At 33.5% G+C, this 27,891-nt stretch overlaps 1 protein-coding gene across 1 annotated transcript in view; it reads right to left on the minus strand.

The window, feature by feature from the left end:
• Nucleotides 1-27,891, minus strand: part of LOC150095851 (protein strawberry notch homolog 1-like) — a 527,670-nt gene that overhangs the window by 12,823 nt on the left and 486,956 nt on the right. Inside the window, exons 25-28 of the mRNA XM_090409548.1 lie at nucleotides 26,885-26,977; nucleotides 26,272-26,433; nucleotides 19,764-19,840; nucleotides 6,277-6,473 (exon numbers count right to left, since the gene is read on the minus strand). Coding sequence (XP_090265674.1) covers nucleotides 6,277-6,473; nucleotides 19,764-19,840; nucleotides 26,272-26,433; nucleotides 26,885-26,977 — 529 coding nt within the window. The remainder of the gene's footprint in view (nucleotides 1-6,276; nucleotides 6,474-19,763; nucleotides 19,841-26,271; nucleotides 26,434-26,884; nucleotides 26,978-27,891) is intronic.

Raw genomic sequence — 27,891 nt, forward strand, 5'->3', positions numbered from 1 at the left:
ATATTTATTTAAAATATATACATATGTATCTTTCTTAAAGAATATAACGTGTCACTCATAAAACAGAAATTTGAAAAGGCCCAAATAAACCTGCGTTATTAAATTTTATTCGCCATCAATTTCTGACAGTAGCAGCATTCTTTTGTGTGAGATGAATTAAATCACTTCCATCACTTGTGAAACACTTTGGCTGTCCTGTTCATACTGCAATGGCAAAACGTTTCCTTCAGTAAAAGGAACTAAATTCATCAAATACTTCTCTGCCAACTGCATGTGCTAATCTGATATTGGGATATTCAGTTGTATACAAAAGGTATAGGGTTTTTCTTTTTCACACATTCTGGCCAAGTAGCTTTCCAGCATGCATTTAAAGTTGATGGTTTCAATTCTGATAATGCCAACTTAGCAAGTTTGATGCAATCCAAAATGTATTGGAATGTTCTTATGTAGTAAGTTTGGAAGGTAGCGATCACACTCTTCCCTAGTGGTTGTATTAGGTGGCAGAAAACAAAATTCCACATTTGGATGTTCTTAAAAAAAGGATGGCGAGGTGTATTGTCTATAATCAATAAAACTTAAAAGTCCAGATTGTGTTCCATCAAATAACCCTTAACTTATGGAACAAAACATTGATGGAACCATTCATTAAAAATTTCTTTTGTAACCAAACCTTTTTTGTTTGCACTTCCAGTGCACTGGTAGCGTGTTAAAATCCACACCTTTCATTGTCTGCGGTCTTAGAGATCGATTAATGAGTAAGGTTTTAATATACAATCTCCTGAAGCATTGCTGCAAAATAATAGTTACACGATCCTTAGCTGCTTTAAAGCCAGCAGCACATTTTTTATTCAATCCAAAATATTTTCCTAACAATGTTGAACATTCTCCACCTGCTAAATGATTTTAAAATTTGGAATTTAGTTTCTAAAGAAATAGCTTTTCTATTCTTCTGTCTAACTGAATTTGATATTACGTGTACAAAACCTGAACACGTAATATCAATTTAATACATACCTGTATAACTATTGCACGAACAAAACACAAGGTGTGTAAACAAGAAATGATTGTTTAGCAAACAGCTTAATTCCTTAAGTATAAAGAGCTAATAAGCTTCATTTCGGCAATGAAAACATTACTTAAATTAAGGGGATATTAAATCCCACATAGTTTTAAAACCGAATAAGAAACTCAAAGATTGGAATCAGAGAGTTTCTTGCCGAATATAGTAAAACTATAAAGTATCGGCGACACTAGCATTAGCCAATGCAAGTGATCCTAGTACGTAGTACAATACCGGACGACTCGTTGCAAAGGTGGGGGAAGTTCAGATCGCTATTCTTAGGTATTTTCCATAATGTAAAAACACATTTCCTAGGAAATGTATGCTGTTATTACATTATGGAGGGAGGTCACTACCCAGACCGGTTTCAGCCTTTTTTGAGGCTTCATCAGTGAGTAGCTAGACCTAATACCAAAGTGTATAGCGAAAAGAACTATATACTGCGCGAACAAGTTATCCAAACAGGTGCAACCATTAAGTTACTTAAGTATAAAGAGCTAATAAGCTTCATTTCGGCAATGAAAACATTACTTAAATTAAGGGGATATTAAATCCCACATAGTTTTAAAACCGAATAAGAAACTCAAAGATTGGAGTCAGAGTTTCTTGCCGAATATAGTAAAACTATAAAGTATCGGCGACACTATTTATAACAATAGTTCTTTTCGCTACACACTTTGGTATTAGGTCTAGCTATTCACTGATGAAGCCTCAAAAAAAGGCTGAAACCGGTCTGGGTAGTGACCTCCCTCCATAATGTAATAACAGCATACATTTCCTAGGAAATGTGTTTTTACATTATTGAAAATACCTAAGAATAGCGATCTGAACTTCCCCCACCTTTGCAACGAGTCGTCCGGTATTGTACTACGTACTAGGATCACTTGCATTGGCTAACGCTAGTGTCGCCGATACTTTATAGTTTTACTATATTCGGCAAGAAACTCTCTGATTCCAATCTTTGAGTTTCTTATTCGGTTTTAAAACTATGTGGGATTTAATATCCCCTTAATTTAAGTAAAGCTTAATTCCTTCCAAGCAGCTTTATATAGGCAGGCCTCCTGTAATGGACCAACTTAACTTTAAGGAATCAGTATAGCACCCTTCTGCTTCCAGGAACCAACAGCAAGTGAATATAACAGATCATCTGTTGGCTTAACTTCGGGGAATTGTAATTACAAAAATTGATTTTTTTTGTTGTCGCCACAATTGTCTACATTCTGTACCATAGAGTAATCCGTCATAATTAAAACATCAAGGGGATTCCCCAAAATTCAAGTTTAAGTACATATGTGCCGTTCTAAGAAATGATAATTATAATGGAAATGCCCCTTTTAACAGAACTGAATTCAAACAGAAATTTTAAAAATAAGCACCATTTGAACTGTGTTATATCAAAATATACTGTGTAAAAATATAATTGCTTTTGTTTTCCTTCTTCTTGGCTTCCTGTATTAGGCATTTGTTTGCCTGTAACGTTTTCAAGGGTTTAAAAAGTCTTCTTTCCATCTTGATTGGTGTCCCTTTGATTTATATTTCCAGGCAATATTTGGCCATCTGTCCTCATTCATTCTTTCCATGTAGTTTTTCCAATTCTTTCTATAATTTGTGATGTCGTCTGTTATGTTAATTATGGATAACTATTTTCTTCGTTTCTTATCTTGTATATTCTTTTATAGCCTGCAAGTGGTCTTAGGAACTTCATTTCTGCAGTTTCCACTTGTCTTTTATCTTGTTTTCTCCAAGTCCATGTTTCACTGCCATATTTTAGAATTGGTTTGGCTATTATTTTATATATAGTTTTATTTGGGTTGTTCTAGACATCTGTTTATTGAAGTGTTTGTTCAAAGTTCCAATGACTGCTAGAATTGCATATAAAACACAGGAATTTGTTTTATATGCAATGTCGATTTCTCCATTGGGGCTTATGTAATTTTCTAGATCTTTAAAATTTGTTCACTTGTTCTATTACTTCAAACTAGTGTTGTGGATCACTAGTTTGCATCTTTTAATTTCTTTACCTTGAAATGCTATTGATTTTGTTTTATTTATTGAGATCTTCATGTCATACAGTTCTATTGTTTTGTTCAATATGCGCCATTTGAACCATGTTAAATCAAACTATATGTGTAAAAATATAATTGCTTTTGTTTGTTTTTTTTCTAAACAGTGTTATTTCGAAATCGTGTATTAAAAAAAAAAAAAACCTCGTTAAAAGAGAATAACCTTGGAAAAAATAACCTTAGTGAATGCAAATGATAGAAAAATGTCAGATGCACAATAAACTGAGTTCATTTTGTCAGGTATATATATATATATTCTAAGCAGATCTGTTACCCCTCTTGATGTAGAGGAAGAACTGAATGAAAGAATAGCTTCTGTTTTTTTTTATAGTTTAGAAGTACACATGTTGGTTTTGGAGAGCGAAGCCCTCTGCTAGAAGCAGATACTGTTCCACAAATTATTAGGGCAATCACAAACATCCATGCCACTGGCAGGATTCAAACCTACAGCCTCTTGGCCATGCTGTAGGCAAGTTAAAAACCACAATGCAGGGCTCAACCATCTTTCTCATATTAAAAATGTTTATTGAATTTTGTGGCTGGCACTATTATCATTTGGATAGCAAAATAAACAATCTTAAGCTCTTTCTCTGTAAGTAAGAGAACTGTGAAATTCCCTTATGATACTTCAGGAAACTCCTTGCCTGTACAAGTGTCCCAAATCCTCCTATTCTGTTCCAAGGTATAAGAGGAAGTTGTATATCAGCTTATTGATTCTAGCTGCAGTAATTTTGAACAAACAGAAACAAAACTTTTTAAAATAGCATGTGTTCATATAATTTGGATAGTTTCTGGAGCAATCAAATAATCAGATGGCTATAAATAGATGGCAGATTATGACTGTCATTAGAATGATTAAATTTCAAGCTTATCAACTGGTATAATATTGATATAGGTGATTTTAGCTGTCAGAACTGTGACAAGTAATTCAAGAAGTAGGAATAAGAATGAGTAATATTCTCTAATGTTACTGAGTGAAGAATTAGACAAGAATGTGCATGAACAAATAAAACTGGGTGTGCAGGATTGAACAGAAGCAGTAATTTTGTACTTATGATGAGGAAAGAAGTTTTTGTATCTGAGTGTTTGTATCTGAGAAAGAAGCATAGTTGACCAAAACATTAAGGCTGAATTTCAGCTGAATGCTACTAGTACTTTTTAAAGAGATTAAGCTTTGTAATTCAGCATCAAAGGCAATCAATCACAGAGGTTCAACTTTTTTCAGCAAATTCACTAACTGTTAAGTTGTACTGTCTTAAACCCATTGATTATTAAACTTCACACTCTTGTAGCCAAAATAAAAATCTTTAACAAAATAAACACAAATATATACATTAAACCAACTACTACTTAACTGCAAAAGCATAATGTATTATTCTTCACATTGAAACTCCATACAACATAAAAAAACAAAGCCAGCTACACATCTCTTCAATTCTCTTAAGCAAACAGTTACCATCCTATATTGAAAAAATTTCAATTCTCTCACTCATTACAGAAACATATTCCTTTTAATAAACTGCTCTCTACATGACAGCAGCATAAAGCAATCAAATTTCTTCCTGCATCTTAAAAACACAAAACAAAATATATCTTGTCTTCATCCAAGACACTTTCTATATAAAATTACAAAACTTATCAATGATATCACTTCAGAACAACTGTCTTCTACAAAGCATTGAAGAAATAACTAAAACCTTGTGAAACTGTTAACTCTGATAACTGTTTTTTAGAAAACAGTTATCAGATTGAGAATCCTAAATATAAAGCAAACTTCACTGGACCCATTCGGTATGAACTGGAAATCAATCACGTTTCTTTCAGCTTTAACTGAAATAAATCCTATGTTGATTAATGACTACAATAAAATTCATGCTCATCTCTTTAAGAAGGATATCCTCTCTCAGTCCTTCATTTCTAACCATTCTCATTTTTGCCTAGTCTTCATGTATTGAAGACATAGAAACTCCAGTTTTTTTCCTGCTGCATTCCTTTCCTACAACCTGAACAGCTGATTCTGCACATACTATGAAATGCATTACAGTAACTTCCACTACAGTCCACCATTGTGTACCTGCTGTGCTTGAAAATGACAGTTCTGTTCATAGTGCAGAAAAAATTTATTTAATTACAATTTCAAACCAAAACAAGTGGAAGTGATAAAAATTCTTCATTTCACAATCCTTCATGCACCAAGGTAAGTTCACTTAATTATTTTCACAACATGAATACAGCAGCAACTTTTGTTTCTCTTGTAAGTGACATTTCATAAACAATTTGTCTACATACAAAACGTTTTAACAACCTATAACAACTAAACCAAATAGTTTTATTTTATATCTAAGCAAGACTTCAGTAACTAAAGATAAGAATGACAGTGCAAAACATCTTGCCTGAGACATACAAAATGAAACATACGTTTGACTATTTTGCATTACTAATTTCTTAACTTTAAGTTAATACAGTTTTAATTTTTAACTTGTGTGATATCTGAGTTTTAAGACAGATATAAAGACTTTTTATGTTGCTTTCATCCACGAAAGGTTATTTGCAATCCTATAGTACATTTTGTACACTGGGTGGGCTAAGGATTTTTTTTTTCTTTTCTGTTTTTATCAATTTTATTTTATATATTTCTCGATTTGTTTTTTTACATAACCCTGCTCTGCAGACCAAACATGGAACTTCAAGTCATTCAGGTCTCCAATAAGAAGGATGGTGGTCTCACACTGGGCGATAATATTCATCTCCCACCTAAAGACAATTGCAAACATCTATGCCCATAGCCTGTTGGTTGGTGAGGGGGTAAGCTAACCACTTGACCAACCAGGACGGTAGTATTATTCTTTCATTCATAATATTTTATTTCAAGTTTATATCAAATATATTCATTTTTTCAAACTCTAAGATGTGTTCTAAAACATTAAGGTATATTTGCTAATTATTTAAAAACCTACCACCACACAAAGCAAAGCTATTTTTCCATGCTATTCACATCAACAAGAAAGTGTTCCTGTTTGTCAAATGCAGACAAAGGCACTGCAAAACAAGCTCAGCTTTTGCAATGTTTTCACTCTCACTTCTTTCATAATAAGCAGGGTTGTCATCACATCAAAGAAATTGTGTGTTTGTTAGCTATTCAAGGAAACTTACCCACAATTCGTGTTCCATCTTCAGTACGTAGGCGTACTACTTGTAGCTTTGCATTGTGTGACCCCTGTAAAGATGACAGAACAGCTTCAACTTTTGTCCACACAGAAAGAACAGACCCGCTAAGGACATAATACGTCCTTTGTCGCAAGCCTATTTCACAGGACATATTTGCAGAAACTCTCCGACAATGGCCATACCTGCAATGCAAAATATTTCAAATAATTAAATGGCACTGAGATTAATTCCAGACAGTGATTGGTGGGAGGGGAGACACCAATCTTAATATCTACACAATATTACTTTTTTTTTAAATTTTTATCAAGAAGTATAACAAAGGAATTGGAATAAGTAAAACTAAAAATCAAAAATATTAATTTAGCAAAAATAAAAAAAAGCAAAGGGAATAAAAGATAGTTATGTAGTGTAGTGGCCATTTTGATCCTTTGATTGGGGTTTCAATATATGGAAAAAATTGGGAGGGTTGCTAAGAGACTGCAGCATCCCCCTGCAAACTTTTTACTATAGTTACAATTTGAATGTATACTTGTGTTGACACTGTTTTTGAAACAGAAGCATGGTGATATATTAGTTTACTGTTCAAAGGGTTAATTGATAATAAATTGAAAAATAGAAAACAAAAATACACTTTTGTAAGTGATCAAATTACAACAATTAAATTAAAAACAAACTAGTGAAATATTATAGGAGGGTTATATACTCTTGAAGAAAGTATAAAAGAGGATGCTGAATGGTTGTGAGGAAAGTTAAATGTAATAAAAATGACCAATTTAATAACATGAGATCTCAAGGTTGGTAAGCATGACAAGCTTAGGAGATTGCTAGGATCAGTGCCATGGCATGTGAAACTGCAAGGACAGGATATTGATAGTGCATGGAAAGCGATAGGGTCAGGAGAATACATGAAGTGGGAGTTAAATGGATGAATACCATCATTAAGCTGGCGCTACAAAAAAAAAAAAAAATCTGTGGAGGGAATTCAAGGAGAAAGGTGACCAGCAGGTACCTGAGCAGTACAAAGCACAATCCAGAAGGGTAACCAGTGTGGTAAGAAAGGCAAAAGCAGAATATGAAAGGAAATTAACAGTGCAGACCAAAGATAATCCCAAAGAGTTTTTTGGTATGTTGCAAGTAAAAGGAGAATAATTTTAATGAAAGCCAATGGCAGGGAGGTAACTGAATCAGGCAAAATAGTAGAATTACTAAATGAACACTTTGCAAGAGCATATCATCCAGGTGGAGATATTGCAGTAACAAGAGAGGCAATTACTTGCAACTTTTCTCAAGAGGATTTCTGAAGGAATGCTGCATTTTTATGACTTAATGCCAAAACAGAACCAGCTAAATGTTTGTCTACAAAGCAAAACTAAAATCAATATATGAAATTTTGCAGAATATTCAAGCATTTAGAAGTTTTTTTTCTCTTTCAAAATGCTCCTTTCCAAACCTGTATTCAGCTAAACATTTTCCTGAAATGGCAATGGATGCACTAATAAAACCTTAAAAAAACTGTATCAATGAATACATTAGGTTTTAGACTAACTGATCAAAGAATACATTGACGGTTTAAAGATTTTAAGAAACATGATCTCACACTAAAACTGGCTTTCCAACCACATCCAGTTGGTGTCTCTCGTGTACTTGAAGATTTACAAAAGGGACTGATTGAACTTTTCAAAGACAATATTCAAATCTTTATTTGAGTAAGAAAGATCTCATTAAAACATGGAAGAATACCAAGTAAATTTATAGCAAGCCATACTGTCCTCATTCCAAAACCAAATAGAAATTACACCTTAATCAGCAGCTGTCGACCTATTTCTCTATCTAATACTGATTACAAGATATTTTTCTGCATTATTAATAACAGGCTCAAAGTGGGAATGAGATACATAATTAAAAGCATACAGGTGTATGGAGTTCCAGACTGAGCAGTAGAATTTAATCAATTTCTGCTAGGTGATCTGCTCCGCTTAGTTAATATGAAAAAGCAGCCAATGGCAGTGCTAGCAGTAGACCTTACTCAAGCATTTGATAATGTTCGCCATCCCTTTCTGTTCCACATATTCCAGCAAATTGGTGTGGGTGAAAAGCTGCTATTCATTATTAAATGGGGGTCGTTTCAGACTCAGTCAAAATTCAAAAAGGTCCTCTTAGTCCATTGCTCTTTGCATTGGTTCTTGAACCTTTCTTACAGAAGTCAACAATGCATGTGCTGTGTGAGGAATAACTATTATATTACTTATATTACTCAAATAAGATATTAGCATATGCTGATGTAGTGGGCACTTTGAAGGATAATGATTCCATATATACATCTTTTTTGCTATTTTGGCATTCTTCTTATAAGGTTTCACCACTACTCAATCAGTATTCATATAATTAAAGTCAATCATGATGATTATTCATTTAGCACCTGCCATGTTTACTTGATAATATATTTCATCAGCAAACGATCAACTAAGTCTGTAACACCATCCTGCTGTATTTTTTTTTGTTTCTACCTTAATTGGACTAAAATCATTCAACATCATTAGCATTCCCCACACACTTCTGTCTGTCACTAGACATTCAATACAGACATGTGTTAGACAGAATATTTTAAATAACGGCTTCACACGTAAGAAAAAACTAAACAGAATTCATTACTCCTATATATTTTGCTCCATATGTCAGGAACTTTATTCAGGGAGAAGGCAGAAGAATTGGTTGTACTCTTTAATTGAATGGATTGTATGCTTATCTCCAAGTTCTGGGAAGTGATTGCTGTCAAATGTTTATCATTTAAAAAATAAAAAAAAATTAATATAATTTTATAATTTATTCCTTTTTTAAATTATATAATTTTGGAGACAGGCATGCAATCTTTCAGATTAAAATTAGGATGGTGGTGTAGGGCTTCACACAGTTGAAGAATAGACAATCAAATTTGAACTTACTGTGGTGTGCAGTATCTTGGGGGGGTTCTAGTGAACTGTGCCCAGAGTTGATGGCATGAGAAGCAAGACCTGAAACTTCTGATTCCAGAAATCTTACATAATCTTCATATTGCTGGTTTCCAATTTTAGCAGAATAGCCAGCCTTTCCAAAATAGCAAAGATGACAAGAACAGAGTATTTGATAAACACCAAGCAAAGACAGGTGATAATATATCTTTGATATGTTAAGAAAGATGACAACTGTTGGATGGTTTGAAGGTGGTATACAGACTATATCTGCAAAGAATCCGTAATATTTGTTCAGAAGTTTCTTTAAGGTAGGGTATGAGGATCCTTTTAACATCAGATTGCAACTTAAGAGAGGTGTGATAATTATCAATTATTTTCTGTATACAAATATGAACATACTGCACTACAGTAGGTTAAAATTTGGTCATTTATTTCTTGAACTGTGAAGCCCTATGCTTGTGTTGTACTCTTAATTGAACGGATTGTATGCTTATCTCGTGATCATTTTTAAAAAAAATATATATAAAACTACACTTACTTCTCTGTAACTCTAATATTGTTTCCTCCTACTTATACTGCTGTAACTGAGACATATGATAGTACATGCATGCTGTATGACACTTTCATCAAATTCCTGTCAGTACTAAATTCCGGTCAACAATTTTCCTCCAAATTAATCTGCTATCTGTCACGACTATAACGTTATCAGATCTTATATTTCTGTCTTCTAAGGCTCTTTTTTTTACTATATCAGTCTTCCTACATCTTGATTTTCCTTTGGGTCTTTTTCCTGCCAACTTGGCAGAGAACGCTTGTTTTGCTAATCTTTCCTCTCACATTCTGTTTAAGTGACTGTACCACCTGAAATTAGCTATGCTAACACATTCCTGGATGCTCATAATGTCAAGTTCTCTCCTAATATCCCCGTTTTTAATATGATATTGCCATTGATGCCATCTGTTCACACCCCTAATCTTTCACAGGACTCTCATATCTGCAGTACTCGGCAGATATGAGAGTCCTTGATCAAGTCCTTGCAGATATGAAAGTAGTCTTTGGTCAAGTGTTTTATTTTTAACCCAGCTCTCAGATCCTTAAGTTAAAATTGGTTTGAACACTGTCTTGTATTCAGCTAATTTAGTGTTTTGACTAATTTCTCTCTTATACCATATAAATTTATTCAGTTGACTTCCTACCATACCAGCTTTGTTGATTCTGTGGTCTATTTCCATATTTAATTTACCATCTTCAGTAAAAATCGTGCCTAAGTAGCTGAAATGTTTTACTTGTTCCACAGGTTCTCCATTCACAACACAGTTGACATTTTCAATGATTCTGCCTATTTTCATTGTCTTTGTCTTTTTATTGCTGACCTTCATACCATATCTATTACAACAGTTACTCAATTTAGTCAGGGAATCTTGCAGACTTGTACTGGATTTATTTAGAAGTATAATGAGATACTTCTCATTATACTTCTGCATATCATCTGCATAAAGTAAAGAGCTGAGATTAACAGCTCCAACTTTGATATCAGGTTTAATACCACTTGTTTTAATAATATTATCCTATGTAGAGACTATGTATTGTGTGATATAATGTCCCAGCATAATTGTAGTTTTGAATACTTTTTCTTGGAAGCTTGTCATATGCTTTTTCCATATTTACAAACCTTAAATACAAATCCTTGTAATTCCCAAGATTGACTTTCTGAATTATGCAGTCCCATATTTGAGCATTTCTGGTTGAATTTTATCTACTCCAGCTGCCTTTTCACATTTCAGATTCTAAGACTTTCTCTGCTTCAAGTATGGATATGTATTCCTGACTTAATTCCTGTTGGGAGTTTTCTATCACTGTACTGATACAGCTAGTTTCATTTAGCAATCTTTCAAATAATCACTTCAGACATCCAGAATATCTTTATCTTCAGTTTTCATGTCACCACTATCATTTATGATTCCTTTTACAATACTCTTTTCTCCATTTCTATGCTTTTTCAATAGCCTCCAGAATATTTTGCCACTTCCTGCTATTTTCCATGTTCTTACCATAGCTTTTGTTTAGCTAGATTTACACAGTGCTTTGCTTTCTTACATTTTCCTCCTTATTCTCTAAGAGTACAAGCTGATTTAATTCTTCTTTTCCTTAACTGCCTCTTTAACTTCCTGAGTCCACTATGGAGTTCTGATTTTTCTATCCAACTTCACCATATGCATCTGGCTAAATTAGTCATTTTTTTATTCAAGGTTTGGTTCTTGTTTTCAAAGTTTCATTTTTTTCTTGAATAATGTTGGTGTATTTGAGTCTACAGTTCACCTCTGAAAGGTGCTCAATTTGGATTTGTTGTAAAACTTTCTTACATGCACTCTTCTTTTCATTGTGAAATTCAATTTTATCCTGCTCAAAACTAAATAGTGATCACTTCCTATTTCAAACACTCTGCGTGCTCTTGTGTCCTGAACCAGTGGGAAAACATTGCTATCAGCAATAACATAGCCAATGAGACTTTTCTTATTCCTTGCTTTTTCTCTTCATGTGAATTTGTGCATATTTTTATGTTGGAACATGGTGTTAGTAATAACTAACCCAGGTCCTGAACACAAATCCAGCAAGCATTAACTTTTATTATTAGCTTTGTTCTTTTTCTTCAAATTTTTCTAAAATATTTCTGTGTCTGGTGATCATTTCCTGCTCTGCTTGTTTAGATCTCTAGCAAGGCCCAGCTTTTCCTTTTTCACTGTGTCAGCTGCTTTCGTTAATACCTCAAAATATTCCTCTGTTTATTCCTTAGTCTCAATTTTTCTTGGTAGAACCTTTAGTAAAACCTTTTGTGGGACAATAAGAACAATTAAGTCTCATTTTCCAGTTCCCCATATCTGATAATTGTCCACATCACTGTACTTGAAATTACTTGCCATTCAACAAGATTATCCTTATATTTAGCATTGAATACTATAGCTACTCCTTATTTCCCTTGATTATTATTTCCTAAATATAACATTTTGTATTTGTTGCCTAAGAAGATCTCACCTGTTTTTGTCTTTTTTGTTCATAGCCATGCCTTTTATATCGAAATTCAATTATTCTGCAAGTTCCTTACACTGACAGTACCGACGTTGAGTTAGGATGTGTTCTGGGATTTGTGTTCAGTAGCTGACTTTTAACTGCTTGCCCTGGTTCCATGACGGAGAAAAAAAAAACAAAAAAAAAACAGGGGAGCCTTGTATATCCAAGGTAATGCCACAGGCAGCATGAAATTCTGTCATATTGTACCATCATTTTACATTATGGTTTAAGCCAGTAAGACTACAATTTGGCAGCTAAATCCTAAATTGCCAACCCATCCTTGTTCTTTCAGTATCTGGGTATACACTATGAGAAGCTGAGGATTGGACATTAGGTCAGAAGACTGTTGGTTCTCTGCATTCCTTAAACAGCTACATGGAGTCTCATCCCAGTTATATAGCTTGGACCCTTAAGAACTGACTTTTTTTGTTTTCATAATTTATGTGTTAGTAATAACAGCAGCCAGTTCTCCCTGAATTAAACACACAATCATCCTTTCCTATTGACATACTGAAGAAATATATAGGAGTAATAAATTCTATTTAGTTTTCTCTTATATGCGTGAAGCTGTTATTTAGAACATCATACTGTTTCCTATCCTTTACACTTGATATGAGTTCATATATCTGCCATCGATAGTCAGCTCTCTGAGGTTCATCATATTCAAGGCGAACAAATCCTATCCCTGGCATTCAGGTACAGACATATGTTACCTGTATGCTTTTTTGTATACTCACTTCTGTAATCTGCACAATCCAATTGGACAACTTGGAGATCACAATTCTTATCTAATGCTTTACTTATGCCGGCATCCTTGCACATACTTAATAAATTTGAACTGGACAAACACACAATCATCCTCTCCTTAATTTCCCATGTTAATGCACATTCCTATCATTAACACAGCAGCATAGTATAGCTTTACACATACATTCTCACCATTCCTCTCCCTCAAAATCTAGTTCTCCTGATTGTCTGTAATAGATCTCATACCAATTAATTTCTCCAGACTCCTGATACTTAATAAATGCATTCAAGTACAGACTATTCCCTTTATAAAAATCCATTCTTCTTTTAAACTAACCCCAAACCTGCATCCATCCTTTTTACAGAGACATCAGCAAACAACTGAATATCTCCCTTCAAATTAAGCAACAGTGGTCCAAGCACAGTCCTGTATCACATCACTAGTCACCTGCCTTCTGCTCCTCCGTATACAACTTTTTAGTATCTGTCCATCAGTTACCCTTTTATTTATATTACCAGTTTCCTGTCCATTTCCCCATTTGTTGCAGTTTGCATAACAGAGTTTTGGTATATTATTTTTAATTGAAAATTCCAACATGATTAGCATCTTTCGTCATCAAGAAGACTGTACAGTCACTCTTCTGTATGGAGAAAAAAGAAACTTGCCGGCAACATGCAAATCGTGGTTATGGACAAATTCATCATATCCAACGCTCTAAAACCAAGCCTTCCATCACATATGGTTTTAGGTAATTATTTCTCAATAATCCTTTAGTGATCTACTCCATGTTGTCAATTTCAGGAAATTGACAACGTGGAGTAGATCACTAAAATATTTTAATTACTACTTCCTATATTTTGCCAAAGTTAAATTAGCATGCCAGTGGATGAAAGTTTTTATAAATCTGTATTGTTGATTGGGAATTTGTATTTGCTTTGATTTTTATGGCACAAAGAATTAAAAGGTCATTGCACCAAGACAAGATTACAGCAGTACGTATGGTAAACAGTTAGTAGGGCAACATCCATTCCCTTGGATTTGAACATGCAGCCTCTTAGCTGTAGCGTAGATACACTAACCACTTGGCCAACCAGGAATGCAGAATGGGGGAGGGGCGATGTGACTGTTGATGGATGTATTTACCACTGTGTCTAGAAAAGGCAAACTTGTTACTTTCTATTGTAAACTGGATCCAGGGTGTTCAAATGGGATAGGAAACTGTAAGGTGTCCGAGGCCATGTGGCCAAATTGCAAACACATCATCCACATAGCATATCCAAATGGTGGGTTTAAGGGGTAGAAAGATGGGAGCCCATGACCTGTTCCCGCTATTTGTTTGTAGAATTTTCCTTGTAAACAATATGGTGAACTGAAACAGGACTGAGATATTGGAAGAAAATTCAGCTTGAATAAGAGCCAGGGTCTCCTTAGTAGGACGTTTGTGAATAAGGAGAAAATATTGAAACTGACCATTAGGTAAGTTTCAATATGGTATAAACAATATGCTGAACTGAAACAGGGCTGAGATATTGGAAGAAAATTCAGCTTGAATAAGAGCCAGGGTGTCCTTAGTAGGACGTTTGTGAATAAGGAGAAAATATTGAAACTGACCATTAGGTAAGTTTCAATATGGTATAAACAATATGCTGAACTGAAACAGGGCTGAGATATTGGAAGAAAATTCAGCTTGAATAAGAGCCAGGGTGTCCTTAGTAGGACGTTTGTGAATAAGGAGAAAATATTGAAACTGACCATTAGGTAAGTTTCAATATTTAGGGATGCTAAAGGCATTTTGTTTATTAATTATCTTGAAAAGGGTAAAGCAATAACCAGGGAATATTATTCCAATCTTTTAACCATACTAGACGAAAAAATTCGTGAGAAAAGACAGAGTTTGCAGAAGAAAGAAATCATCTGCTCACAAAGGTGTTTTGGCAATGGGAAAATTAAGGAATCTGAACTATGAATGTTGGAACATCCACCCTATTCCCCAGATTTGGCTCCCTCTGACTTCTAACTCATCCTCGCTGGTCAACGTTTTTCATCGAATCAAGAGGTGATTGCAGGTGTAGAGGAGTATTTTGCAGATCTTACAGAGAACCACTACAGGGACGAGATAATGACGCTGGAATAAATGTATTAGTCTTAAGGGAGATTATGTTGAAAAATAAAAATAATTTTCAAATTATAAATTTGATTTTTTATTGTTAGGCCAAGAACTTTTCAGACCACCCTCGTATGATGCTGTAGGACTGCAAAATAACACGTCCCACTATATATTATTATTATTATTATTATTACGGGTATCTCCATGGAGTCAGTAGACTCATCGCGGGAGACCCAAACTAGCAAAACAATATCTGTCATATCTCTTCTTGAATTCATTTACAGATGAAGAGCTCACAACAAAGTCAGGCAATGAATTCCACTCATTCACCACCCTCCAGGCAAAAAACCTTGTTCTGACACCTTTGTTAACCACACTCTTCTTTAATTTCCAGAGATGACCTCTTGTTCTTCCATCACTATCACACAGCTGAAACATTTCCCCTGCATCAATCCTATAAAAACCTTTTAGTAATTTGAATGTTTCTATCATATCCCCTCTTCTTCGCCTATCAGCCAATCTCTGCAATCCACAAGCTCTCAATCTATCAATGTAGGGAGCATTTTTTATATCACTCACCAACTTGGTCACTCTTCTCTGAACCCTCTCCACAGCCTCCTCATCTCCAAGGAATCCAGGTGACCTTGGAGTCCAATTGATACAACCAACATATATTTAATATGTTGGTTGTATACATTCAACAACAGTGTCTTATGTCACATTCCATCCACTGGTATGTTGACAGAAATTTTTAACATGTTTGCATAGTATCTATATAAACTTATTTCGTTAATAAAGTTTACATTTTTCACTACATCCACTGTTAAGATATTTGCTATATACATTTTTTATCAAAAATTATCTTATACATTTTACTTTTCTTTCATATACATTCAACAACAGTGTCTTATGTCACATTCCATCCACTGGTATGTTGACAGAAATTTTTAACATGTTTGCATAGTATCTATATAAACTTATTTCGTTAATAAAGTTTACATTTTTCACTACATCCACTGTTAAGATATTTGCTATATACATTTTTTATCAAAAATTATCTTATACATTTTACTTTTCTTTCATATGCTCGTACAATATATTTAATAAACTGTGTTATGTACTTAATTTGTTTCTTATTCCAAAAACCTTATCACCCTATGAAGTAGAAATATGAGTGAATAATTTTTTACTTTTCTTTTCATATCCTTTCAATTTTCCATTTTTCTTCCTGCCAAAGAATCAGTACTGGCACTCTATTAATTTACAGAAAATCACTGGGAACTGACTACATTTGAAATGTTTCAGTAGTGTAGTGCTAACTAAGGCAGTAGATAAGTGATTCTGAGATTCTAAACTGATTGTGTCATTTAAGCATAACTGAGCTCCATCTTAAGTCAGCAAAGTTGAACCATAATAGGGAATTCTAAAAATACAGATAGTTTCCATGCTCTGTATCACTGCCTGCTTCAAAACTTAAAACCAAGTATGTAAAACTGCTGAAATAGACACATTTTTCCCTGATTTGCCACTTTTCCCCTATCATACATGTTGCTATTAGATCACAAATGTCTATTTATGTTGTTAAAAGATTTAATTTTTGCATATTTTGAATTCCCTAATTTCATTAATGAAGCATCCTTACTTGCTGCCTGCCTGTTTTACTGCTACTAAATGCTAGCTCACACTAAAATTTGAAGAGTGAAATGAACATGGATTAGCAAGGCTTTTTAATGATAGCATATTGTTGGGAATCTACTAAAAAGTAGATTCTCAACAATGGAAATCTACTTTTTTTTTTACTTACAAAGTTTCATTAAAACAGCAGTCTGTTTTAATGAAACTTTGTGTGCGAAGTGCATTATTGTAATATGAGTGATCAAGAGTTTTTTTATAATGAAGCTTCAATGATATTTTGGATCAAATTAAAGGTATTTTTTAAACATGAATTTTCCCCCCAATTTTATACCTTTTCCTTAGTGTGTTAGATTTAATGGCTGTGAAAGGCCATGTGACTTGGCTTGTGGAAACTACTGTTAAGATAGGGCAGTTAATTTTATTTATATAGTATGCTACAATTCTCATGCTTGTTTGTCTGCTTTACAGGATGAGAAATAGAAATCTATCGTATGCTATGATTGTCATTTGTGTAGATTCTTATGCTTGTTTGTCTGCTTTACAGGATGACAAATCCTGTCATCCATATGAAACATGCTAATTTACATTCAGTTAAATTTCTTGTAAAGGTTCTTTGTTTTGTAGATGGGACTCAACAATTAGATCTTTTCAACAGGGAATTATCAGCACCTAATGAACTAAGATGGCTACTTGTCTATGTTGAGTAAATATGGAATCTTTGGTATCTTAAATTCTTTGATTTGGAAGGGTGAAAGGTGCTTTCCATTTTCATGCTTTGCATTATTTGATTCTTGGAAATGGTGAGATTTTTAAGACCAAAAGAAATCCAGTTTACTTTTGAATGCTAAAGTGCTTTTCTTGCTTAGCTGAGCTGTAGACTATTTCTAATATGATATCAACTGATACTGCATATATGGAGACAGCAAAATCCTGCTGTCTTCTCCTTTGGTAATGAAAAATTTGAATTAAATATGAACTTTGAATATCTGTTACTCACACACATACACCAAAACACAATAGTAAAATTTATTTCTGCACATCCTTTCATAATAAGTTTACCAGACATCTGTTATGTTGATACTTCAACAAATAAAGTACTTTTCCTTCTCTATCAGTTAGAAGAACAATAGTACATATTCTTTGACTGGAAAAGATCTGGGTTAAATTCTTGTTATGATGAGAAGAATTGTTATATATGGACATTTTTTCAACTGAAGGTTGGTTAGTTAGGGTTATTGCTCCCAATAGACAAATATATAACATAGTTGGTAATGTATAGTATAATGAAGCACAATAGCTCATGCAGTATTACGGAGTCCTTGGCCTCCAGTTAGCTATCATATAATAAAAATTTTGTGATAAGGTCTGTAGAAATTGTTAAAGCTGTTTGCCTCTGCAGCATGTAACTTTAAGAACACAGGAGGACTTTATTGTTATTATTATTATTCAGGACTTTCATGGAATTGCAAGACTCATTGCAGGAGGTGCATCCTAGGCAACAAAGTCTAATCACACCACTGATTAAACTCATTCACTATTCACTCAACTCCATCAGGCAATGCATTCCATGATTCAACCACCCTCAATGCAAAGAAACTACTCCTCATCCTCTCACCACTTCCATTCATAACTTTCAGGGATGGCGTTGCTACCCAATGCTTGTTCTACCATATGAAAGAACTCTCCCAGTGTCGATCCTGTAACTACCTCTGAACAGTTTAAATGTTTCAATCATATCACCTCTGCTTATATCTGCCAAACTTTGCAGTCTGCATTCCTTCATTCTATCCTTATAACTAACATTGTAAGTACTGATTATCATTCTTTATTTCAGACAAATTAAGGAGACAACTGTGTTAGAAATAATTACAGGTAACCCTCGTATAATGCGGTACTTATATGTGGTTTCAGTTTCGATATAACGCGGTTTCAATAAAAGATGGTCTACAAACTGTGGTAACCCTTTATCTTTTCATATATTTTTCAACGTGCAACTTAAAAATCAAATTTTATCTTCGTTAAATTTGCGTCTGCCCATATCGCGCATATAGTTATAAGTAGCGAATTTATATTAGGTGAAATACCCTTCAGCAAACATGTATGTCAATTGTTTAGCGTATAAAGTTTTTATTGTTGAAAATTGTCTTTGTTTTCTGCCAGGAAAGCGCATTAAAATCATAAGTGTATTAATCTCAAGCTGAGTACTTTTTTTTGAGTTACATACAATATGTAATGATTTTTTTTTACGTAAAAAATTTAATTTTATATAAGGCCACTTAGAGCGCTTTGCAATATGGTTGAAAACGAAATTGGAGAAATAGATTTAAATGAGAAGGAACTGGTATAATTAATAGATCACGTCGAACCAAATAGCAGGAAAGTTCTGTTAAAGAATTCGGTTTAAAAAAATTAGCAGACGGATTGAACTTGCAAGAAAGTTACTTTAAATGGATAATGATCTCTCAATGGAGTGCTCCAGAAAATTCACGAGACAATTGGATATTTGTTTAGCTCCGTATTATGAACTTAATAAAAAATTGCAGCATAGTGGTAAGCAAGGTCTTATTACTGATGTCTTGATAACTAAAGCAACCGAAGTATGCAATGAGAATTACACAAATGATGTCCAAGAGATTTCAAGTGATGACGACGTCTGGCCACTCTTAAATAAAGAACATCTACAAAATGTTAGTTTTGAAAAACTAACATTGCATCGAAAACTTATCTTTTTTTCCCCTACTGCCTTGTTAACGTCCTACTGTATTACCACCGTCTGGCAGTTTTGCATGTAACTCATGCAACTTCTTGTCACAAACAGAAATTTACCTCCCCCTCCCACACCCAATTTTCACATGGAATTATAACCCAACTTGCTTTCCAGCTGAAAAAAAATTTAGATGAAATTTCTCTGTAAAAACATCATATAATCTTAATCATAAAATGGGCAATGGTAAAGACTTACCAATAAACATGACTACAAACATCTTCTGAAGCAGTGTAATTTTCCTTCCAGTGAGCTTCCACTTCTTCTGATGAAACCTATGCAATTTTTTTTTTTCAGAAAAAATAAATGTATGCACATTTAGCAACACTACCTGTTAACAGTTAAATAAAACTATATACAGTGCATTGTTAAAGTCAAACAGAATTTTTAAAAAATTTTGTTTGACTGTTTAAACAAAATTAGAACATGTATAAGAATGTATTAATAGATCTACATCCAGGAAAATAACATCATTGAAATCATTTCAGCATATAAACAATACATCTCAAACTGAATAACAGTGCCAACAGTGAAAACAATCAAAAGTAATTTGTAGCCAAATCATGTCAAATATTAATCTCTCATTTGTTGTTGGAAATGCAACAGATTGACTAACAAAGTTGACGATAAAGCATTAAGTGCCAGTAAAAAAAAAAAAAAAAAAAAAAATACACACACACACACACACCTTCAGTACTTTAGAAAGTATATATTTTACCTACGGTCTGGCTGAAATTTATCCTATAAAAATGAACCAATGTGATATGTCTAACAACATAAAATAAGCTTAAATTATGCACTATACCATATCTGATGATTAATTTTAAGGTAAACCATTACTTTACCTGATATTTTATTGTCTAGAGTGAGTACCAATAGTGTATTACAACAGAAGTTTTATGTGACAAATTACATTCTTGTTTATTATTATTTTTCTTTATTACAGTGTTTCCCAAAGTGGGGTTCATGTACCAGAGGTGTGAAAAAGGTCTTTAGGGGTACGTAGTACTATTTTATTTCATTTTTTATTTTTTTTTGCACATTGTCAATAATAAAAAAAAAAAAAAATTAATCACTGACCTTCATTAGGGATGCTTCTGATTGACAACATGATCATCCCAATTATGTGGTTTGACTTTAACTTTTAATGAAAATAGTTCATATCTTAAACTGTAATGGTTCTCAGTAGATAGTTTCACCAATCATGCATGCATCTATAACATATTTAATTGTTTTTAGTATTTACTGCTATGTATTTAATAATTTAATTTATTATAATGCAATACTTTACAATTATTCGTGCTGAATAAAATATCATAATTTCTAAATTTCCTTTGCTTGAGAGGAGTACACTGATGTTATTAAAATTTTAAGGGTGGTCAAGTGGTTAGTGTATCTGCTCTCCAACCAACAAGGCTGTGGATTTGAATCCCACCTATTGCTTGTACATTATGCAGCACCATAACAAACATATATATATATATATATATATATACAGGGTGTTCGGGATAAATTTGACATATTTATAATTAATTATATTTTTCCGTAAGTTGCATGTATTAACACACACTTCTCTTCATTTAAAAGTTTGGACCCTTCTTCATTCATATACAAGATGTCAGAAAGGATGGATAGCTGGAACCCACCTGAATCATGGAAGAGAATAACTTGTATCATGATGATTCGTGCCCGCCATCAAAATAAGGATATTACGACTGCTGCCCAATGCTCCCTGAATACAGTAAAAACAATCAGGCATGAACTAGAGACTTGCAATGGTGACTACGAGGATGTAGCAAGAAGAAAGATCCCTAGCAGACGATCTGATTGCGTTCGTACAGCAGAATTCCTCGCAAATCTGCAGGAACAGGTGTTGAAGAACCCTGGCATTGGAATTCGGGCTTTGTTCGTGGAGTTGCTAACTGTAGTCAAGCCCTGGATAACAAGGGTAGCCAATGGTAGGCCATATGTATGGCAGCAGGATTCGGCCCCTTGCCACACCTCTGGGAAAAGTCAAAAATGGTTGTCTGAAAATTTCTACGACTTCACCAGTCCAAATGTTTGGCCTCCAAACTCCCCAGACCTTAACCCCATGGATTATTTTGTATGGGGCGCAGTTGAAAAAGACACCAATCGCACTTCCAGTAATACAAAAGCCCAGTTAATGGATAAAATTAAAACAGTTTTTGCGGCCCTTCCCAGGGAGACTGTAGCATCAGCTTGTTCGAGGTTCCAAAGCAGAATTGAAGCTGTGATCGATGCTAATGGTGGTTATTTTGAGTAAATCTTGTTGATAGTATTGTAATTAACTCTGCCTGTAATGTTTTTTTGTCAATTCATTAAATTTAATAGATACAAAGAAGATTTTCTTTTTCCTTACGAAACTGTCAAATTTATCCCGAACACCCTGTATATATATATATGAATTTTACTCTAGTGTAAGCAAAAATAAGTCTGCACCTTGAGTGTAAGGAAAAACACTGTGAAAACATCAACTGCATCCTGAATGGAAAACCAATAGAACAAGTACAACATTTCAGCTATTTAAGCATGATTTTTAATGAAGATGGCAAATTAAATATGGAAATAGCAGAATTAGCAAAGCTGGTATGGTGAGTAGTTAGCTGAATAAATTTATAAAGAATAAGAGAGAAATTAGTCAAAACACTAAACTAGCTGTATACAAGAGTGTTTAAACCAGTTTTAACTTATGAAACTGAATTAGAAATAAAACACTTGATCAAGTTCTGAGAAAGATTAGGGAAGTGAACAGATGGCATCAATGGCAGTATCATATTAAAAATGAGGACATTATTAGCATTCAGGAATATGTTAGCAGAACTAATCTCAGGTGGTGTGGACACTTAAACAGAATGGGAAAGGTTAGTAAAACAAATGACCTTTGTCAGGATAGGAGGAAAAAGGCTCAGAGGAATATAGTTAAACAGTGCCTAAGAAAACAGAAATATAAGATTTGATAACATTAGAATGTTGACAGATAACTGGCTAATTTGCAGGAAAATTGTTGATAGGAAATTAGTAATGATATAACTTTCTCATGTTGTACTATCATAACACCCCTATACCCCTGCTGAGGGTATATGTCAGGATGATGAAGAATATAATTTAAGTATAGTATAAAATTTTAATTTCCAAGGGTTTTCCATTAGTCACTATCTGTTATTCATTACTGAACCTCATCTAGCATCCTCTAAGACTATAGCTTACCTGAACATTCCACATTATATTATTCATGATGCCTTCCATAAGAAGAACAAAACACCTTTTGTCATGTCTGATATCCCACGAAAAGCTTATTAGAGATGGAATCTCCTTTATATGAGACTGATTCTGCAAAAGCTCAAGATTTCCTTACTTTGTTGCCTTCATTTTCTTCCTTGATTGCTTTTCCTAATTACCAAAACTGAAAAACTTCCATATAAATTTCAACATCCATAATTCCAACTGACTCCTTTCTCCATCGACCAAACTGGTAGAGAAAGTTGAACTATTTGCTGTCAGTAATGATCAAATGCAAATCTACAAATCATTCTCCCCATTAAAATATCAGATAATCCTCAGTATTCTTCCAGTACTCTGGATGACCTTTCCTTAGTCAGCAATTGCTCCAAATACATCAGTGACATTAGGCTCTCCTCTAACAATAAACATGTGACCTTCATGCTTTTTCCCTCTACACAGATCATTCTCCTCTCAGGCAATCTGTGTGAACAAACTATGACATTATAGTGGTGCCAACTGGGATAGTTGAAGAGATTTCTACGCCTTTTTTATGTGCTGGTCTGATTATTGCTTCCATTCTTGTGATCAAAGCACCCGTTCTACTCAACTGAAAGTGCCTTTATTCTCTGCTTCACACTAATCACAAAAGCCTTATTTTTCCAAGAAATGTGCTGCCAAAAGAGTCCAAGGTAAAAAATGCAGTATAATAACTTCATAACACTCAACAAACCTAAAGCAGACTTTGTAAGGACTAAATACACAATGTTTCTTTCTGCTGATGAGTCAAGGCCGATAGGTAAAATTTCTGTCCTTTTATGTTTCTGATCCTTCTCCCACCTGAATGAAACAATGGTAACAGCTTCTGAATATAAGGCACATCCTCTTATTCTCATTATGAGGTTTAATGGAATAAATACAGCACATTTAAATAATACATTTAATCATTACTGTATTTCATCTCAGTGACATTGTCAGGGAAACAATATTAACATTGCAAAAACACACAAATTTGTGCAAGCAATAAGTGGAAAAGAGTAGATTAGAAAGCTTACAGTCCTATGAGGGGTACCCTCTATGGGTGCTGTTGACTAGCCTTAGCTGTGTTGGGCAGGAGGTCTAAGAATTAGTTTCCTAAATCTAGGGAAGTTTAATACAACCATATCTGATGTAAAAAAAAAAAGTATTCAAATTTGTATTTTTTTGTGGTGAAGCATAGTAATTTTTTTCCCATTTGATTCTGTGCAAGGTATCCAAGGCATGGTCAGAAGCCATGACTCATCACACTTATGGCAACATATGTAATTTTTATGTTCTTCTAGGTGGATGTTAGCGGTTCTCCAAGTTTGACCATAACAAGATAAGTTGTAGGAACAAGGAATTTTGTAAACTGGAACTGAGAGAGGAGGTAGAGGATCCTTGGGAGAGCAGATGAGGGTAGCCAGCTTTAGGTAAGGTTTGAATGTCATGCAGAGATAGTACTTTTTTAGAGTTCTGTTTTTTTACAAGTTCTAAATATAAAGAACAATGACAGCATGTTGAGAGGAATGTAAATCATGAATTATTCATATTACAAGAATCATTATTGCTCAATTTCTATTCCTTTGATTCTGTCCACTAGTACTAGGATACAACTGGAGAAGTGTTGACAGTGGACTTCTCCAGCTGTATCCTACTGACATATGCTACACAACTCTAAGGACTTGTTTGGTGGGGTGCCTCTCATGGAATCTAAAATTGCTCATCAGGAATAAAATTTTGGGGTAGGGATGGAGAATTATACAGTTTTTCCTAGTTATAAGATTAAGAGTGACAGCTCTTTTCCACCACAGAGGAAGTAGCGAAATCTCAATGCAGAACACTGAAAGCTAAATCAGTGCAGAAGTCATATTCCATATAGCAGCAAAATGATGTATCAATATTATTAAGACTCCAGATCAGGTATAGTTGTAGAAAGTTTTTTTGCTTGGTTACCAACTAAACTATACTAGACTAATTATACACTTGTTTTAATTTTTACAAGCAAACAAAAGTTTGCATGTTACAGTAAGTACCTTTATAACTGTGCATTATGGGATAATAAAATGAAGACACTTTATTTGTGTATTAATGGTAAGAGGATTACCACAGAGTACAATTGCTTGGCTAGTATACTTTCGTCGGCGTTCGGTAATATCCTCTAAAAAGAGGGTTGCAGCAGATGAGCAGCTCTTCTCCATTTCTCTCGGTTTGTTGTCTCCGTCATTCTTAATTATTAATTAATTATTTTGGCTCACACTTGGATAAAGGATTAAACTAAATTTATTATTCTTAAACCAGTCCATTCCACAATGTCATTAAACCACTCTTTGATTGGCCTTCCACATCTTCTCTTCAACTTTCCTTTCCCTTGTAATGTAATATAGTTCTTGTCAGATGTCCTGCAAATCTGGTCTTTCTTTACATAATGTTCTTAAGCAGTGTTCTTTCTATCCCAACTCTTCTTAAAACTTCTTGATTTGATATTCTTTCTGTATAGCTAATCTTTTCCATCCTTCTATAACACCACATTTCCAACGTATTAATTCTTTCCATATCTCTCTTTTTGAGTGTCCATAACTTGCAATACTCCAGACTTGCTTTAAGTATTCCAATTCTCACACCTATTTTAATATTCTTATTTATTAAAATTCTCTTCATTTCCATAAATGCCGATTTAGCTTTACCTATTCTATTTCTCATGTCCAACTCTGAAGTTCCTTTCTCTCAGATCCACTTACCTAAATATTGAAATCTTTCCACATCTTACATCTTATCTTTGCATTTACAGGAGTTTTCAATTATTTGAACAGTTTGTTGTAATCCATTTTTGCTTTCTGCCATTACCACTACATCATCTGCATACCTTAAGTTATTGATGATTCTTCCATTTATTTTTTATTCCTTCTTCTACATCCTCAAGTGCCTCTCTAAGCATCTGTTCACTATAAAGGTTAAATAATAATGGTGATAACTTACATCCTTGTCTAACTCCTCTCTATTTACACATACTGATGCTGTTTGTGTCCAATATATTCTTTTTAAGATTTCCAAATCATAAGAGTCAATATCTTCTAGAATATTAAAAAGCCTTTTATTTTTCACTGTATCAAATGCCTTTTCAAAATCTAGAAAGCCCCAAAACACCTTTCCACAATGGTTTAGTGTTTTTCTCCCCAATAATTCTTAGACAAGTTATAGCCTCTCTCTAGTTTCTCTGTTGGTTTAGAAACCAAACTGTTCTTCATTCATTTCTTTTTCTATTTTACTCTTAATTCTCTCCAAAATTATTTGTGCCACAATTTTTGCTGTGTGAGTTATAAGACTAATCATTCTAAAATTATTATTATAGTGCATGTAAAGCATTTGTATTTCATAAATTAAAATTTAGATTACAGGTAACTAAAAAAAAAAAAAAAAATAATAATAATTTGGATGACTGGCTTACTTTTTTGTATTTAGATTTCAACTCTCCTAGTGATTCTTGTTTAGCTTGGAGTCCTGTATTTGGACGATAAACTCTGAAAAGTTGATCCTTTTCATTTTTTTCTTTGTTTCTTCTGGCCGAGTCTGATACTGCTAAAATTGCAGTTTTCTTGTTATTGCGACTCTAAGAAGATATAAGGAAAAAAAGTACATTAAGTCTACGTGAAAGTATTAAAGCATAATGACTGTTTGCTGTAATAGTGTATTGAACTATCTCCTCAATGTCTATATCAAGGAGACAGCTTAATTTGCTATTATAGATACTGGATTTATCCAAATGATCAAGTATGTATTTAGATTTTTTTACACACACACAGAGAGAGAGAAATTTCTGTTTCGCTCAAGTCTATCACTTAGTCTCCACATAAACCATTTGATACATAATACGATGCAAATGGATATGAAAAACAGTAGAAGATTACCTACTGAAACTTAAGTTTTCCGTTATAGAAAAGAATATTTACTCATATCTTAATTAAAAGATAACAGGTAATGAAATAAATAATTAACTATAAAATAGCTAACATGAAATGGTTTATTCATATGATTTAGGTATAAATATTGCTAATTATTACCTGTGTTGATAAATAAAAACCTTCATCTGTACCATTAAGTTCAGCATGAAGATCAGAAGCTGTTTCCCATGACATCCCACGTTCAACTCTTACCTATAGAAGAATATTTTCAATATATTACATTCTGCAAAATACAGTCAAGAAAACAAATTCGAGGTTTTATTAAACTGACAGATATGCTATGACTATTCACTTACAACAATTACCATTTTCATAATTATCTAGTCCAGATTACTTAGATAAGTTGCTTATCTGAGTCCTTGAAACCATTCATGATCACTGTCGCAGAGGCACAATGATTGTAAATGGTCTGTATTTTTAAACATATTAATACATAGAATATTCACATCTTTGTCTGTTAATTAAGCTGTAAACTTGCTATATTATATATTATTTTATTTTACAAAGACTATACTTAAATTAAAAAAAAAATTCATCAAACTTTAATGGTTTGCTAAAATACATGGACAATATTTGAAATTTATTCATCTGCTATCTACTTGAATTCTAATCAAGATTGGAAAAAAAAAAAAGTTACAGTATAGGAGAAACAATAATCTCCCAATTTCTTGACTGATTCTCCATAAAAAGAAGTTCAATCCATCTCAGTGCACCCTTGCTAAAAAAAAAATAAATAAATAAAATAAAAAACAATACACCAAAAAGAGATCATTATTTATTACTGTTACTGGCTTGAATTTGGTAGTATTAGAATAATTGGTATAATGTTGGTAAACAACAAAATTGAAGGAAGTTAGATTTTCTTCAGAAAAAAAATCCCAAGACCAAGTGCCTGAATATACCCAAACATGTGTTCGAAGTTTTGATCTATTTGAAAGTTAATTCTAAAATTTTCATAGATAGCTGTGAAACTAGCAGAGCTTTTTTTTTTTTAAACTATGTGGAATTTTTACCAGGTTTGAATACAACTTGTATTCAAAGTTATCTTTTGTTACTTTGTTTCAGAGTTTATGAATCTGAATGAAATTGTAGTCTACTATTTTAAT

The sequence above is a fragment of the Typopeltis vanoorti genome, chromosome 19, assembly GCF_054136105.1.
Source record: "Typopeltis vanoorti isolate ZY-2024b chromosome 19, IOZ_Tvanoo_1.0, whole genome shotgun sequence".
NCBI lineage: Eukaryota > Metazoa > Arthropoda > Arachnida > Uropygi > Thelyphonidae > Typopeltis > Typopeltis vanoorti.